Below are 15,572 nucleotides of genomic sequence, written 5' to 3' on the forward strand. Positions count from 1 at the left end.
TCATTCCATGGGTTCACGCCCCACATTGGGCTCTGTGCTGACAGCTCAGAGCCTGGAGCCTGCTTCCGATTCTGTGTCTCCCTCTCTGCCCCTCCCCCACTTGTGCTCCCCCTCTCTCTCACTCTCTCAAAAAATAAAAATAAACATAAAAAAATATTAAAAAAAAAATCTCCCATGAAAGAAAACTCCTGAAGTCAATGGCTTTACTAGTGACTTCTACCAGACATTGAAATAACTAACTTTCAAAAAAAAAAAGAAGAGGAAAGAACACTTCCTAACACATTCCATGAGCCAGCATAATCCTGATACTAAAGCCAGAAAAGACACTATAAAGAAAACTACAGACCAATATCCTTTATAAACATTGATGCAAAAATCCTCAACAAGATACTAACAAATAGCATAGTAAAAGGTCCATACATCATGGCCAAATGGGATTTATTTCTGGGATGCAAGGATGGTCCAACATAAGACTATCAGTGTAATATATCATGTTAGTAAAAGGAAAGGGAAAAACCACATGTCATCTCAATGCAGAAAAAGCATTTGACAAAATTCAACACTCTTTCATGATAAAAATATATGTAATCAATATAAAAATATATAATTATTATAAGTATAATAAAAGTCATATATGAAAAACCCGTGGCAAACATAGTACTCAGTTGTGAAAGACAAAGGTTTTCCTCGAAGATCAGGACCAAGATAAGGTTGGCCACTTTCATCACTTCTATTCAACACAGGACTGGAAGTTTTAGCCAGAGCAATTAAACAAGAAAAAGAAAAGGCATCTAAATTGGAATGGAAGTAGTAAAATTATTTCTGTTTGCAGATGAGATGCTCCTTATATATAGAAAACCCTAAAGACACCACACAAAAGACATTAGATCTAATACAGGAATTCAGCAAAGTTGTACAATACAAAATCAACACAAAGAAAACAGTTGCATTTCTATACATGATGAACAATCTGAAAATGAAATTATAAAACAATTTCACTTATAACATCAAAAAGAATAAAATAAGAATTAACCAAGGAGGTGACAACTTGTACAATGAAAACTACAAAACAATTGGGGGAAAAAAAACAATTGCTGAAAGAAAGAAGGCATAAATAAATAGAGGGATGCCTGGGTGGTTCAGTCAGTTGAGCATCTGACTTCGGCTCAGGTCATGATCTCCCCATTCATGAGTTCGAGCCCTGCGTCGGGCTCTGTGCTAACAGCTGAGAACCTGGAGCCTGCTTTGGATTCTGTGTCTCCCTCTCTCTCTGCCACCTCCCCCCACTAGCTCACGCTCTCTCTCTGTCTCTCAAAAATAAATTAAAAAAAAAAAAGTAAAAAAATAAGTGGAAACACATTCTATGTTCACAGATTGGAAGACTTAATATTGTTAAAATGTCAATATTATCCAAAGCGATCTGCAGATCCAATGCAATCCAATATCAAAATCCCAAAAAATAATTTTTTGCAAAAATAGGAAAACCCATCAAAAAATTCATATGGAACCTCATCCAAACAGCCTAAACAATCCTGAAAAAGAACAGATCTGGAGGACTCACACTTTCTGATTTCAAAACTTACTTTGAAGATACATAATAAAAAGTGTGGTATTGGCATGAAGACAGACATATAGACCAGTGGAATAGATGAGAGAGCCCAGAAAAAAAATCCTCACAAATATGAACAAATCATTTTTGACAAGTGTGCCAAGACCATTCAATGGGGGAAAGCATGGTCTATTCAACAAATGGTTCTGGGGAAACTGAATGTCCACATGCAAAAGAACAAAATTAGGCCCTTACCTAACACCATATGTAGAAATTAACCCCCAAAAAGTAACTCAAAATGAAACCAGGACCTACATGTAAGAGTTAAGATGGCAAAACTCTTAGAAGAAAACACAGGGCAAAAGCTTCTTGATTTTGAATTTGGCAGTGATTTCTTGGATATGACACCAAAGGTACAGGTAACAAAAGAAAAAATAGACAAATTGGCTTCATAAGAATTTAAAACTTTTCTACATCAAAAGACACTATCCACAGAGTAAAAAAGGCAAGCCACAGAATGGGAGAAAATACTTGCAAATCATACTAAGGGATTAATATCCAGAATATATAGAGAACTCCTAAAGTTTAACAATGAGACAACCCAATTCAGAAAATGGGCAAATGACTTGGATAGGCATTCTACTGAAGAAGATATATGAAGGTGGTTACTCGGGGGGGGGGGGGGGTGGGGGTGGGGAGGGAGTGGTGGGGACAGGAAACAAGTGTTGGTGAGGGTGTGGGAGAATTGGAACACTTGAGCATTGTTGGAGGGAATATAAAATGGCTCAGCCACTGTAGAAAACAGTATGGAGATTCCTCAAAAAATTAAAAATAGAATTACCATATGACCCAGCAATTCCACTTATGGGTATGTACCCAAAAGATTGGAAAGCAGGGTGTTGAAGAGATATTTGTGACCCATCTTCATAGCAGCATTATTTGTAACAGCTGAAACATGGAAGCAGTTGAACTGTCCCATCGACTGATGAATGGATAAGCAAAATGCAGCATATCCATACAATGGAATATTATTTGGCCTTAAAAAGGAAGAAAATCCTGTAATATGCTACAACATGGATCAACCTTAAGGACATTATGCTAAATGCAATAAATAAATCACAAAAAGACACTCTATGATTCCAATTATAGATCATACTTACAGTAGTCAAAATCATAGAGACAGAAAGTAGAATGATGGTTGCCAGGGGTGGCAGAGAGGCAGAGAGGAGAGAGGGAGTGGCAGAGAGAGGGGGGGGGGAGAGAGAGAATCCCAGCAGGTTCCATGCTGTCAGCACAGCGCCCCACACAGGGCTCAAACTCACGAACCATGCGATCATGACCTGAGCCAAAACCAAGAGTTGGGTGCTTAACCAACTGAGCCACCCAGGCGCCCCTTAAGATTTTATTTTTAAGTTATCTCTACATACAGCATGGGGTTCAAACTCAAAACCCAAGATCAAGAGTCGCATGCTCTATCAACTGAGCCAGCACGTGCTCCATCAGTGTGAATATCTTTAATACCACTGAACTGTACATGTAAAAATAGTTGAGATGGTAAATTTTATGTTATGTGCATTTTAACACAATTAAAAAAACCAATGACACCAGTGAGTGGCCAATTCTCTGTGGTATGGAAGTTTAAGCTGCTTTAGTGATTTTGGATGGTCTTCTCAAAGTTAGTGTTTGGAGTTGATCATGGAGACGAGGTAACACTCATTTATTCCAAAGACATCTCTTGAATGTCTACAGGTGTGTGCTTAACATTTTGTTCAACTTTGGGGAATAGTTCGTCCATTAAAAATATTTAAAGACAAATCCATTTGAAAGGAAGATGGTGGGAAGCATACCCAGGTGACCTGGAACCCTTAAACTGGCAGCTGTAGGTCTTGGTCATCTTCTCAGACTGGGAGGGAACTCCAGGCTCACACGGGTAAAGGGTAAGTGTGGGGGGGAAAGATGACTTCCCACTGTGCCCCTTATCTTTGGGTACAGATGTTTCTCTTTTTCTGGGGAATGACATTCTCTGGAAACCTTGCTCTCATGTTCTAAAGAGGATTTTGCCAGTTGTCTGCCAGGCTACTGACTGACTTCCCTTGGCGGGTAGAACCCAACGTAAGTGTCAGGTTTCGTTTTATGGGAATGTATGACCTAAATTTCCAACATACAATGAAGCTTTTATTGACAAGAATGGGCAGGTAGGGCCATATATTGATTGGTTTTTATGGGCAGTTGTGGCCTTTTTCACCTGAGAATGTGCAGCTCTTGAAGACTGATGGCCATCAGAGGTGAGGGTGCAGAAGACATGGTGGGCAGATGAATCTGTACTGACCTAGTTCGACTCCTGCCTTGGGGACTGAGTCTGGTTTTGTGCTTTTGTGGCTTTTTTGCACTAACTGGGAGAGAGAAAACATTCTGGGTCTTGAGCTTTACCTTTGTGCTTGAAGGGTTGCAATACTTACACTTTTCCAAGAACAGACCATCTGGAGCATTTGTTCAGAGTATTGGGCAGTGACTTAAGCATCTTTCCTAAATTCCTCCATTTGAAATTCTTTTTCTTTAATGTTTATGTGTTCATTTTGAGAGACCATGCACAAGGGAGGGTGGTGCAGAGAGACAGAGGGAGAGAGAGAATCCCAAGCAGGGCAGAGCCGGACAGGGGGTCCATCTCTTGTACTGTGAGATCATGACTTGAGCCGAAATCAAGGGTTGGACGCTTAATGGACTGAACCACCCAGGCGTTCCTCCATTTGTAATTCTTAAGAATGTCCCATTAAATACTAGTGGTATTTAACACCTCTTTTTAAATCCTGCCAAAGTTAGTAACATAACTTTTTACTTTGAATATTATTTTTTGTCTTAAAGCCTATTTTCTCTGATATCGACATGGCAAGTCCACCTCTCTTACGGTTGCCGTTTGCGTGGTGTATCTTTTTCCATCTTATTTTCAAACCACTTGTGTCTTTGAATCTACAGTGTCTCTCTTAAAGGCAGCATATATTTGATCTTGCCTTTTTAGCCTGTCTGACAATCTCTGTTTTTTGATTTGGAGCTCTCAGTCTACCTGCATTTAATGTAATCATTGGTGTGGTTAGATTTACATGTGCCATTTTGCTACTTTTATTTAATTTTAGAGACAGTGAGTGAGTGGGGAAGAGGAGCAGAGGGAGGGAGGGAGAATATTAAGCTGGTTCAATGTTCAGCATGGAGCCCGACTGGGGACTCAATCCCACGACCCTGGGATCATGACCTGAGCCAAAATCAAGAGTCACTCAACTGGCTGAGCCACCCAGGAGCCCCCATTTTGCTATTTTCTGTATCTCTTATGTCCATTTTCTATATATTTATATGTTTCTATATGACATATAGAAAACATTTAAGACTTAAAAATGTTTATATTGTGGTAATATATATAACCTAGAATTTGCCATTTAAACTATTTTTGAGAGTAGAATTCAGTGGCATATTATATTTATAATGTGTCTCATGTCTTTTTGTTCCTCTTTTTAACGTGTTTATTTTTTGTTGAATGACTATGTTTTAGAACATAATTTTAATTTTGGATTTGTAAACCTAGTTTTTTAAGGTGTGTGTGTGTGTGTGTGTGTGTGTGTGTGTGTGTGTGTGTGGGTGCTCCAGGGATTACAATATGCATCTTTATTTTTGTTTTATTTTTTTAAATTTATTTTGAGAGACACAGAACATGAGCAGATGAGGCAGAGAGAGAGGGAGAGAGAGAATCCCAAGCAAGCTCCACACTGCAGAGCCTGACGTGGGGCTTGAACTCATGAAACCATGAGATCATGACCTGAGCCAAAACCAAGAGTTGGACACTTAACTGACTGAGCCACCCAGGTAACCCTCACATTTAGGCTTTTAATATATTTTGAGTTTATGGGTGCGTGGCTGGCTCAGTCAGAAGAGCATGCAACTCTTGACTCAGGGTTGTGAGTTCAAGCCCCATGTTGGGTGTAGAGATTACTTAAAAATAAAATTTTAAAAATTCATTTTCAGTTTATTTTTGTGCATGATGTAAATGACTTCTTTTCATAAGAACAGTTTTAGGTTCACAGCAAAATTGAGGGAAAGGTACAGAGATTTCCCATATACCCTCTGCCCCAACAGATGCGTAGCCTTTCCCATTATTAATATTCCAACCACAGTGGGCAGTTACAATTGAACCTAATTGACAGTTTGCATAGACTTTATTTATTTTAATGTTTATTTATTTTTGAGACAGAGAGAGAGACAGAGCATGAACGGGGGAGGGTCAGAGAGAGAGAAGGAGACACAGAGTCTGAAACAGGATCCAGGCTCTGAGCTGTCAGCACAGAGCCCGAAACAGGACTTGAACTCACGAGTCATGAGACCATGACCTGAGCTGAAGTCGGACGCTCAACCGACTGAGCCACCCAGACAACCCTTGCATAGACTTTAAAAAATAATTTGTGTTTCTCTAAGGAGTATCTGTGGACTCATTATCATTATATTTTCCTTTAATTCTTTGAACATTTCTGTAAGAATTACTTTGAAGTGTTTTTCTACTAATTCCAACATCTGGGTCCACTCAAAGTCAATTTCTATTGGCTGCTGTTTTCCCTGTATGTTGGTCACACTTTCCTGCTGCTTCGCATGTCTATTATGTTTTCGTTGAAAACTGACATTTTAGATAATATAGTATAGCAATTCTATTACATTCTATTACATTTTTCTAAGGTTGTTTTTCTTTGGAAACGTGCCTGGACTTAAACTGTAGAACCTCTCCCTCTGTAGTGTGACGCTCAGTAGTGTGTCTGCTCAGTTTGTTGTTGTTTTTTTTTAATATTTATTTTTGAGAGACAGAGAGAGACAGCATAGGCAGGGGAGGGGCAGAGAGAGAGAGAGAGAGAGGGAGACACAGAACATGAAGCAGGCTCCAGGCTCTGAGCTGTCAGCACAGAGCCCGACGCGGGGCTCGAACTCATGGACTTCGAGATCATGACCTGAGCTGAAGTCGGATGCTTAACCTACTGAGCCACCCAGGTGCCCCAATGTTTTTTTTAATCCTTATTTTTATTTATGTCTAGAGGTCACTGGTGTGTCTTCCTAATGTAGTAGTCAGCCAATGTTTTTTGGCAGAGGTTGTACCCAAATATTTTAAGCCTGTGAGAATCCTGTCCTCTGCTGATCGATGTGTTTGTGGGTTGGGAACCCTTTCAAGCCTCCATTGGCTTTCGCTCTTCCCTGGCCTCTCCTGGGTCTCTCCCATTCATGCATAGCTCCCCAGTTCACCAAGGATGTGTGGAGAGTGTAGGTCAGCTTTTCTATGGTTTTCTCACTTTGGGGCCCTTTCTGTCCTATTTTCTGGCTGGTCTGCGGCTTACCTCACCTTGGACCGGAAGCTTGGGTTGGTAAGGCTGCAGGTGTTTGTCATTCATTTCCCAACTGAACCCACCACTTTTAGCCAGCAACAGTAAAAACCTAGATTTTAGGGTTTTGCAGCCGGTCCCACATTGGTAAGGCCACCATTTTTGCCAACTGAGCTGGGAGGGTGAATGGCTGGAAGCAGCCTCCAGCAGTTTTTTTTTTTTTTTAATTTTTTTTTTCAACGTTTATTTATTTTTGGGACAGAGAGAGACAGAGCATGAACGGGGGAGGAGCAGAGAGAGAGGGAGACACAGAATCGGAAACAGGCTCCAGGCTCTGAGCCATCAGCCCAGAGCCTGATGCGGGGCTCGAACTCACGGACCGCGAGATCGTGACCTGGCTGAAGTCGGACGCTTAACCGACTGCGCCACCCAGGCGCCCCTCCAGCAGTTTTAAAAAAAATGATGCCTCTCATTTTATTGTCTGCCTTTGGTGGATTTCCAGCACCCTGACGCGGTTGTTATTGACCATTTTCCCTAATACACACGCACACGCATGCACGCGCATATTTGGTTGGTTGGTTGTTTTTACAGAGAGGAATTGACTACCTCTTTATATAGGACTGTGCTCACCTTCTTCTCATTCTTTACTATCTTTTCAGGTGAAGAAAGTGAGTCTCAAAGAATGAAGCGATTCGCCCTAGGTCACGCAGCTGTGACGTAGGGGAGCTAGAATTACACTGTGGGGCTCTATTTGTAAATTAAAAAAGGCACTTTTAAGAAGTATGGCTGACATACAATAATTTATACTCATTTAAACCATACACCCTGACAGGTTTTGACATATGCGTATGCACATTAACGCCATCAAGATAGTGAACATCTCATTGTATGTTTCTTTATACTCTTTCTTCCCTTCCCACATCTCTAGGCAACCACTGATTTACTTTCACTCTAGTTTGCATTTCCTAGAATTGCATGTTGGTGCAACCACACAGAATATACTTTCTTTTGTCTATCTTTTTTCACTCAGCATAATTTATCCATATATATCAGCAGTTTGTTTCTTCTTATTGTGAAATAGTATTCCATCGTATGGACAGGCGAGGGTTCGGCTATTTATCTGTTGATGGATGTTTGTATTATGTCCAGGTTTGGGTTATTACAAATAAATCTGCAGACATTTGTGTACAAGTCTTCGTGCACACACATAGACGTGTGCTTTCATTGCTCTTGGGTTATATTTAGGAGCGGTATAGCTGGATCATACGGAAGGTGAACGTTCAACATTTAAAATAAGTTTTAATTTGGAATAATTTTAGATTTACTGACGTTTCAAAGATAGCACAGACAGTTTAGTTTCCGTTATTATTAGCATCTTACATCCCTATCATGCATTTGTCAAAGTGAAGAAACTGACACTGATACGTGACTATTAATTAAGCTCCAGACTTTTTCACATTTCAGCCCTTTTCCCAGTTACACTATCTTTCTCTTTCAGGATCCAGTTCAGGGCACCACATTGCATCTAGTTGTCAAGTCTCCCCAGTCTCTTCTGGTCTGTTACAGTCTCTAAGCGGTTCCCTTCTCTTCATGACCTTGGCAGTCTGGAAAAATACTGGCCAGTTATCCTGTGGAATGGGATAGCAAGTCCTTCCATCTGGATTTCTGACGTTTCCTCCTCATGATAGAACTGGGTGTATGAGCTTTGGGAACAACCACCGCAGAAGTGAGGTGCCCTTCTCATCATATCCGGGGTATGTAACATTCACACATCTCTGGTGATGGTCACTATCACTTGGTTAAGGTGGTGTTTACAAGGTTTCTCCCCACTTTCAAAGGGATTTAGTTCTCCCTCCCGTAGCAAGGAGTAGCTACATATATTATTTGGAATTCTTCTGTAAGGAAGACATGTATCTTCTCTCGTTTCTTTATTCAGTCATTTATTTATAGCAGTATAGAGTCATGTATATTTATCTCGCACTTGGGTTATAAAAACTACTGCAAGTATTTATTTTGTTTCTCCATTTGCTCCAGTTTTGGCCACTGGAGTCTCTTTTAGGCTACTCCTGTGTCTTTTGTTCCTGCTGCCATGTCCACATGCTCAATTTCTGGTACTACAAGATGCCGAAAATACATCTACAGTCTCCGTGCCCAACCCCCAGAATCTGTTATTTCTTCAAGGAGAATGGTGTTTGGAAACTAAGATCTGGGACCTAGCATGCTCATTATTGCCGGGGTGTCACTGCTTCTGGGCCTCTTGGGGGACTGAGGTATGTGAGGTATGTCAAAACTGACATAGTACGTATTTTACTACAAATACTAAGCTAACCATGAGTTCACTGTGGTGTCTCTGACCCCAATCCAGTACCAGAGGGATCATTCAAGCCTTCTCCGGTGCTTATCTCTTACCCCATCCAACAGAGAGAACCCTGGCTCCCACTATCCGCCAACCAACAACTAATGCACTCAACCCCAGTGCGCGTGTATGCAGTTCCCCACCTTGGGAAATAAAGGTATCACCCAGAGTACAGTGTTGACGGGCAGCTGCTGTTGTGTTTAGCCTTGTGGTTTCCAGTTAAAACGTGGTTTCCCAAAGTTACTTAGATCAGCTCCTTTCCCCCCATCTGGGGAGTCTGTTTTTTAATGGATGGAAGTCATGAAGACCATCAGCTGGTTACAAGGAGGAGACTGTGGAGTTATTTCCTTTCAAAGACCATAGACAGACTTAAATTAACCGTGGAAATTCCTGACCAGGATTCAAGAAAGAAAAAATAGAAGAAAGAAAACTTAGCCCTTCTCTCTTTTCTCTCCCTGTGAAAGTAACAGCCCCTCCTAAGTGATACAGTGGGTCCAGTGCTTGCTAAGACAGGACCGAGGCCTTCTTACGTTTTCACCGTGCTTATGCTTAAAGCAGAACGAACAGGCATCTCCAAATAACAAGTTTATATTGGGAAATTCTGTAGAAACAAGGGGCTTAAGACTGGCTTTGGGGCCATCCCCATCACACCACTGTCTCTGACACTTTGAGTTCAAACCCTGCCACCAGCTTAAGCATTCCTTATTTGACACTCTCAGTGTGTTTCCAGACCCTTCTCCCAGCCCTGCCTAGCCGCACCCCTAAAGCAAAAGGAAAGGTTTGAACCGAGCGGTTGCGGCTGCTCTACTGCCCCTCAAAGGGAGGAGGACCTGGATTGTTGCAGGCTCTGCGGGGAGCGGGTGGTATCGGGGCGCATGCACTTCCACCGGGCTAGGCGGGCGCGGCCCGGTGCACTTGGCCAGAGGGCACGCAGACGCGGTGGGGCCGCGAATAAGCCCAGAGAGGCGGTGTGCAGCCAGGCTGCGCGTGCGCAGGCGTGGTGGGACGTGTGGGAGGGGGGCATGGGGGGGGTGGGGCGCATGGGGCCTGCGGGTGCACAGGCACAGTGGGCTGTGGCTGGAGGGCGGTCGCACGGCCGGGGGTTGCGCAGGCACAGTTGGCCGGGCGTGGCTGTACAGGGCCGGGGCGCGCAGGCGTAGTGGGTGGTGTGTATGGGGGAGGGGGTCGGGCGCACGTGGCCGGCCGCGGCGCAGGCGTGATGGGCATTGGAGGTGGGGGGGGGCGCTGAATGCACGTGGCTAGAGGTGCGCAGGCGCAGTGGGTGGGGAGGTGCGGGCGCACGTGGCCGGGGGCGCGCGCGCAGGCGCCGTGGGCGGCGGGGCAGGTCGAGGCGGAATGGAGCGGTTACGTTGGCGGGTGGCGACTGTGGCGACCGTGGGTCTCGCGCTGGCTCTGGAGGCGCTGCCCTCCGTGCTGCGCTGGCTGCGGGCCTGGCGACGGCGAGGGTGGCGGAGTTCTCTGCGGCGCGAGGTGCTCTTCTTCCCGTCGCAGGTGACCTGCACCGAGGCTCTGCTGCAGGCCCCGAGCGAGGGGCCGTCGGGGCCGCCAGCGGGCTGCCAGTGCAGCCTGCCCCACGGCGAGAGCTCGCTCAGCCGCCTGCTGAGCGCCCTGTTGGCCGCCCGCGCCAGCCTCGAGCTCTGCCTCTTTGCCTTCTCCAGCCCGCAATTGGGGCGCGCAGTGCAGCTGCTTCACCAGCGCGGGGTGCGCGTCCGGGTCATCACCGACTGCGACTACATGGCCCTCAACGGTTCGCAGATCGGCCTGCTCCGCAAGGCAGGTAGGCCGCGCCAGAGGGGCTGGGAGTCCCGGCTTGGGACTCAGGTCCGTGGAGAACCTCTGGGGAGGGTCATCAGGCCCCCAGCCTGGCGAATGATGTGACCCCGGCGGCCTTAGGCAGTGGGGGAGAATGTCAAAAGCCGAAACTTGGTGGGGGGTCTGAGTATAGGTGAGACCCCATATATGTCCCCTGGTGGCCTTGTGAGGTCAGGACGGTTTTAGCCTGGAGAGACTCCAGGGCCGTCTGTAAAGAGCACCTGCCTTCACCCAGTGGGTGCACTTCTGTGCAGGGAGGTGTTAACGCTGGATACCTGAGTGTGAGCCCAGAGGAGTGAGCAGGCTGTGTGTTCCCAGCTAGTGGAGAAGATCTGGGGGATTCTCAGAGTCTGGGGGCCTGCCCAGCGACACCGGGGAAAGCGGACGTAGCTCCTGTGATTACCAGTTTCTGATGACTGGCGTTGGCCTTGGGGGGCTGTGGGGAAAGCCTGTACCGGGTGAGAGGCAGGGGATGTAGCCCCACCAGCTGAGTTTTTGACGTTGCAGACTGAAATGACAATGGCTTAGCCAGGCAGCACTCAGGAAATCAAGGGCGAACTGTAAAAACAAACCTGCAAGGCCCGCTGCTAGCGGACTCTCAGTGACCGTGTGCATAGGAGCAGGTGTGCCAAGATGGCGAAGGTGGGGCTTCGGGACTGAGGGGCTAAAGGAGGAAAAGTCATTTCACCTTAAATCCACTAGTGAATTTTATGCTGGGGCTTTTGAAATGAATAAAGATGATATACTAAAAAACGTGGAGCTAAAATGTTTAGATGGTGAGCAGTTAATTTGTTTCTCCCGCTGCAGGAGGACAGGTAAGACGGATACCTCTGGCTGGCCTTTCTCTTGCACTGGGATGGGGACAGTTGAAGCGGGAAGTGTGAATAATTTTGCAAAGGGTCTAAATTCAGATTCTGGGCTTACCCGTGAGGTCTGTATTTCCTCCTCAGCCTCAGTATAACAGTGTGTTTTGCACGTGGGACTTAAGATCTATTCTGAAGGTAGAGCTAACAAGGAGTTGCTGGTGGGTTGGTTAGAGAAGCGGTGTTCGGGTCCCCTGGGATAGGAAGGTTACAAGGCAGGGTTGCTGGCAAAATATAGGATGTCCAGGTAAATTTGAAGTTCAGATAAGCAACGAATGGTTTTTAGTGTATGTCCCAAATATTGCATGGGACACACTTACTTTAAAAAACTATCTGTAGGGGCACCTGGGTGGCTCAGTCGGTTAAGTGTCTGACTCTGGCCCAGGTCATGATCTCACGGTTCGTGAGTTCGAGCCTCATGTCCAGCACTGTGCTGACAGCTCAGAGCCTGGAGCCTGCTTTGGATTCTGTGTCTCCCTCTCTCTCTGTCCCTCCCCTGCCCCTGCTTGCACTGTCTCTCGAAACGTTAAAAAAAAAAAAACCTTTTTTTTTTTTTTTTTTTTAAATAAAAACAGTATTTGTTGTTTATCTGAAATCACATCTTACTTTGGACATCCTGTATTTTTATTTGTGAAGTCTGGTGACTCTGTTGCAAAGCAGCCTATTTTAAACTGTTCTCTTAAATCACACATTTCTTATGGTCTCATCCACTAAGCAGATAACCCAGGAGGTAGGCATTATTCCAGGGTTGAGGCAGAGGAGGATGGACAGACGGGTCCTGCCCGAGGGGAGTTTGAAAATGGTAGGAGAGAGACAAACAGGAAAACAAAAGGCAAGGATTACAGGCTCCATGGTGAGTGAAGGAGGCAAAGCGAGGGAGAATTCGGTTTTGTAGCAGTTAGAACTCTTTCTGCTTTGGTGGAAAGGCCCAGGGCACGCTGGGAGTTAGGGGCCCCAGCCGGCTGGCTTTGGGGTGACACTTAATTCCCTCGCCCGAAGCACCCAGGGCCTGGCTTCTCCTGCAGTCTTCCTGCTTGAGGCCCATCCTCCCCTTATGCAGTGGGGTGTGGTGCTGGCGTGCGTGGCGTTGGCAGGGGTGCCCCAGTTCCAGGGGTGGGCCCAGTGAGAGCTTGAAGGCAAGGAAAGCCCGGCGAACGATTGTTGCCCTGACCCCTCTGGCAGGGTCCGTGATGGGCCCTCCCAGAACCAGTAACCCGGGATTGTGCTGGTTGGTGCGTCCTTGAGAAGTGCGGGCGGGCAGACCTCACCCAGGTTCCAGGGCTGCCTGTCGGCGCCAGAAGGCAAGTTGTGTGAGTGTTGCCGTCCCGCCCCTCGGGACCGGCTGTCCCCACCGCCCCCCGGTCCTGGGCCACCACGCTGCTCCCCCTTCCCTCGGCCTTCCCTCCTGTGCGCTGGCGGCGGCTGGTCACCATCTGGCTTGGCCACCGCCTCCTGCCCAAGGGTGACGAGCTTCCCGTCTCCCCTACCAAGTCAGAACTAGAGCAGCAGCTGCTGGGAAACGGTCTGCACTTGAGGAGGGGCTCCCGTGTCTGAACGAAAGCGTTGTAAGAGGCGGTGGAGAAGTCTGACTTGCCCTTTTTGTAGGCATCCAGGTGCGACACGATCAGGACCTGGGCTACATGCATCACAAGTTTGCCATAGTGGACAAGAAGGTGCTGATCACGGGCTCCCTCAACTGGACCACTCAAGCCATTCAGAACAATAGAGAAAATGTTTTGATTATGGAGGATGAAGAGTATGTGAGGCTTTTTCTGGAAGAATTTGAGCGTATCTGGGAAGAGTTTAATCCTACAAAGTATACCTTTTTCCCACAAAAGAAGAGGAATCACTGAAGCTGTGCTCTTCTCTGTCTTCAGAGTTCAAGGCGAGAACGGTGTTCGGTGTTACAGAACTTTTGTCCCCGCAGTCGAAACCACACCAGATCTAAAAGGATGGGACTCAGGACGGGCCTGTGCCCGCCCAGAGCAGCTGCTGGGTTCCGTCCGTGTCAGACTGTGCAGTCTACGTGAGAGAAATCTCAACGTGAGGAAAAAACACATTCAGACTCCGTTCTCGTTCATTAAAACACTAAAGTGAAGTGCAGAGTGGGGTTAAGGAGGAAGGGGAATCCCTGCAACCCGAGTCTCTTGTTTCAGGTCAGCTCGCTTCCCACCAGTACGTTCGGCGACAGCTTTTCAGGAATGGGCGTTCTGGAACTCGCCTTCTGCCTTGGGCCGGGTTTCTCCTGCCGTACAGAAAAGGCAAGATACCTCTTTCAGGATGTAAAGGCTGATTCCTCTTCCTGACTCTAGAGAATCTCTTACTATGGCATCCGCTCCCCTGGCACTGTCTCCCACACTGTCTCCTCCTTTCCTGTTGGCCTGGCCCAACCCTTCCAGCACAGCTAACCCCCTGGGATGGGCCAGAGGTCGGCAGTCTCTCCATTTCTGCTGTCACCGGCTCGTGGGTGCTTATGGGCAGGTTTGAGTCCGAAGATGTTAAGGAGAGAAGTCAGGAAAAAGGGCCGGAGAGGGGGGTGCTGGGCACGGCAGGAGTGGGGAGCCGCCTTCCGGGCCCCCCTGCAAGCATTGGTTGCCACCACAGCGGGCAGGTCATTGTCCTAGCCAGGGTGCCTTGCATGGTGACCCTTTAAAATAAATACACAGGAGAAAAAAAGAACCCCACAAGTACCCAGGAGAATGTTCATCTTCCACAGCTTCCCTTCTGTTTTCATCGTGGTGAGTTGCTCCGTCTATCAGCAAGGACTGGAAGTGGCCAGAGGCTGCTTCTGTTTCTGTGTGTTAAGCCTTTAATTGTTAGCATGCTTGCATTCAAGGTAATTTTGTGCTCTTAGAAGTGACCTTCACTGTACCACCTGTGAACTTCGCTAATTGGCATTTTTGGCTCAGCGTAATCAATCATGGGTTACCTGACCATCTGGAGGAATAAACTAGAAGAGAGCCTCTTTTCAGGCTGTGGCATCTCACAGATCTGTTTTTATTCTCAGCTCAGGGATTTGCTTTCACCGTTAATTAGAATAGCTATCTTACGTACATTTGTGAAATGTTATTTTTTCATTAACGTGTATCTTTATAGAGAGATTGTTCACATGACACCTGAATAGCGATTTGGCCATCTTGTCCTATTTCTGTATGTAATCGTCCTGACGTCTGTTGGGCGTGTTTCACTTTCCCCATCATACTCATGGAGCCACCTGGAGAGACCACTCATCGTTGCATGTTTTTCCCTGTTTAAAGTCATCTTTGACTTACTGTGTTAGGCAAGTAAATGCAAAGTTAATTTTCCTGATTTAATTGAAGCTAACGAGTATAATACATGGATCGGAGCTCACAGGAAATGGTTTTGGACTGAATGTGTTTTTTCCCCCAAGTTGCTTATGCACACCTGCAGCCTGTGTTCTGGAGAGAAAACAGGAGGAGTTGTAAGATGTGTCTGTGTCCTGGATGCTGAAGCCGCATCGTCCTGCACGTCTGCACGTTTGAATAAAGGCATTCTTACTCTGGAATGTTAGTGTGTCTTTGCCTTTTGCAGATCCAAATCGTGGGTGCTGTTAATGAAACAAATACCATTTTGCAGCAGTGGATGACATACGGCTGTTTAGAGAC

At 46.1% G+C, this 15,572-nt stretch overlaps 1 protein-coding gene across 1 annotated transcript; it reads left to right on the forward strand.

Moving 5' to 3' along the window:
• The first annotated feature begins 10,569 nt into the window (after window positions 1-10,569).
• On the forward strand, window positions 10,570-15,477 carry PLD6 (phospholipase D family member 6). The gene is made up of 2 exons (XM_027047370.2): window positions 10,570-11,048; window positions 13,552-15,477. Exons 1-2 carry the CDS (start codon window positions 10,607-10,609, stop codon window positions 13,797-13,799), a joined length of 690 nt encoding a protein of 229 aa, XP_026903171.1. The 5' UTR covers window positions 10,570-10,606; the 3' UTR covers window positions 13,800-15,477.
• The last annotated feature ends 95 nt before the right edge of the window (window positions 15,478-15,572 follow it).

This window comes from Acinonyx jubatus, chromosome E1 (assembly GCF_027475565.1).
Source record: "Acinonyx jubatus isolate Ajub_Pintada_27869175 chromosome E1, VMU_Ajub_asm_v1.0, whole genome shotgun sequence".
Taxonomy (NCBI): domain Eukaryota; kingdom Metazoa; phylum Chordata; class Mammalia; order Carnivora; family Felidae; genus Acinonyx; species Acinonyx jubatus.

Bases quoted from the DNA above. Each gene is read 5' to 3' on its own strand.
- PLD6 (XM_027047370.2), top strand. From the start codon at position 10,607: ATGGAGCGGTTACGTTGGCGGGTGGCGACTGTGGCGACCGTGGGTCTC. The intron at 11,049-13,551 runs GTAGGCCGCGCC...CCCTTTTTGTAG, and splicing joins CGGCCTGCTCCGCAAGGCAG to GCATCCAGGTGCGACACGAT.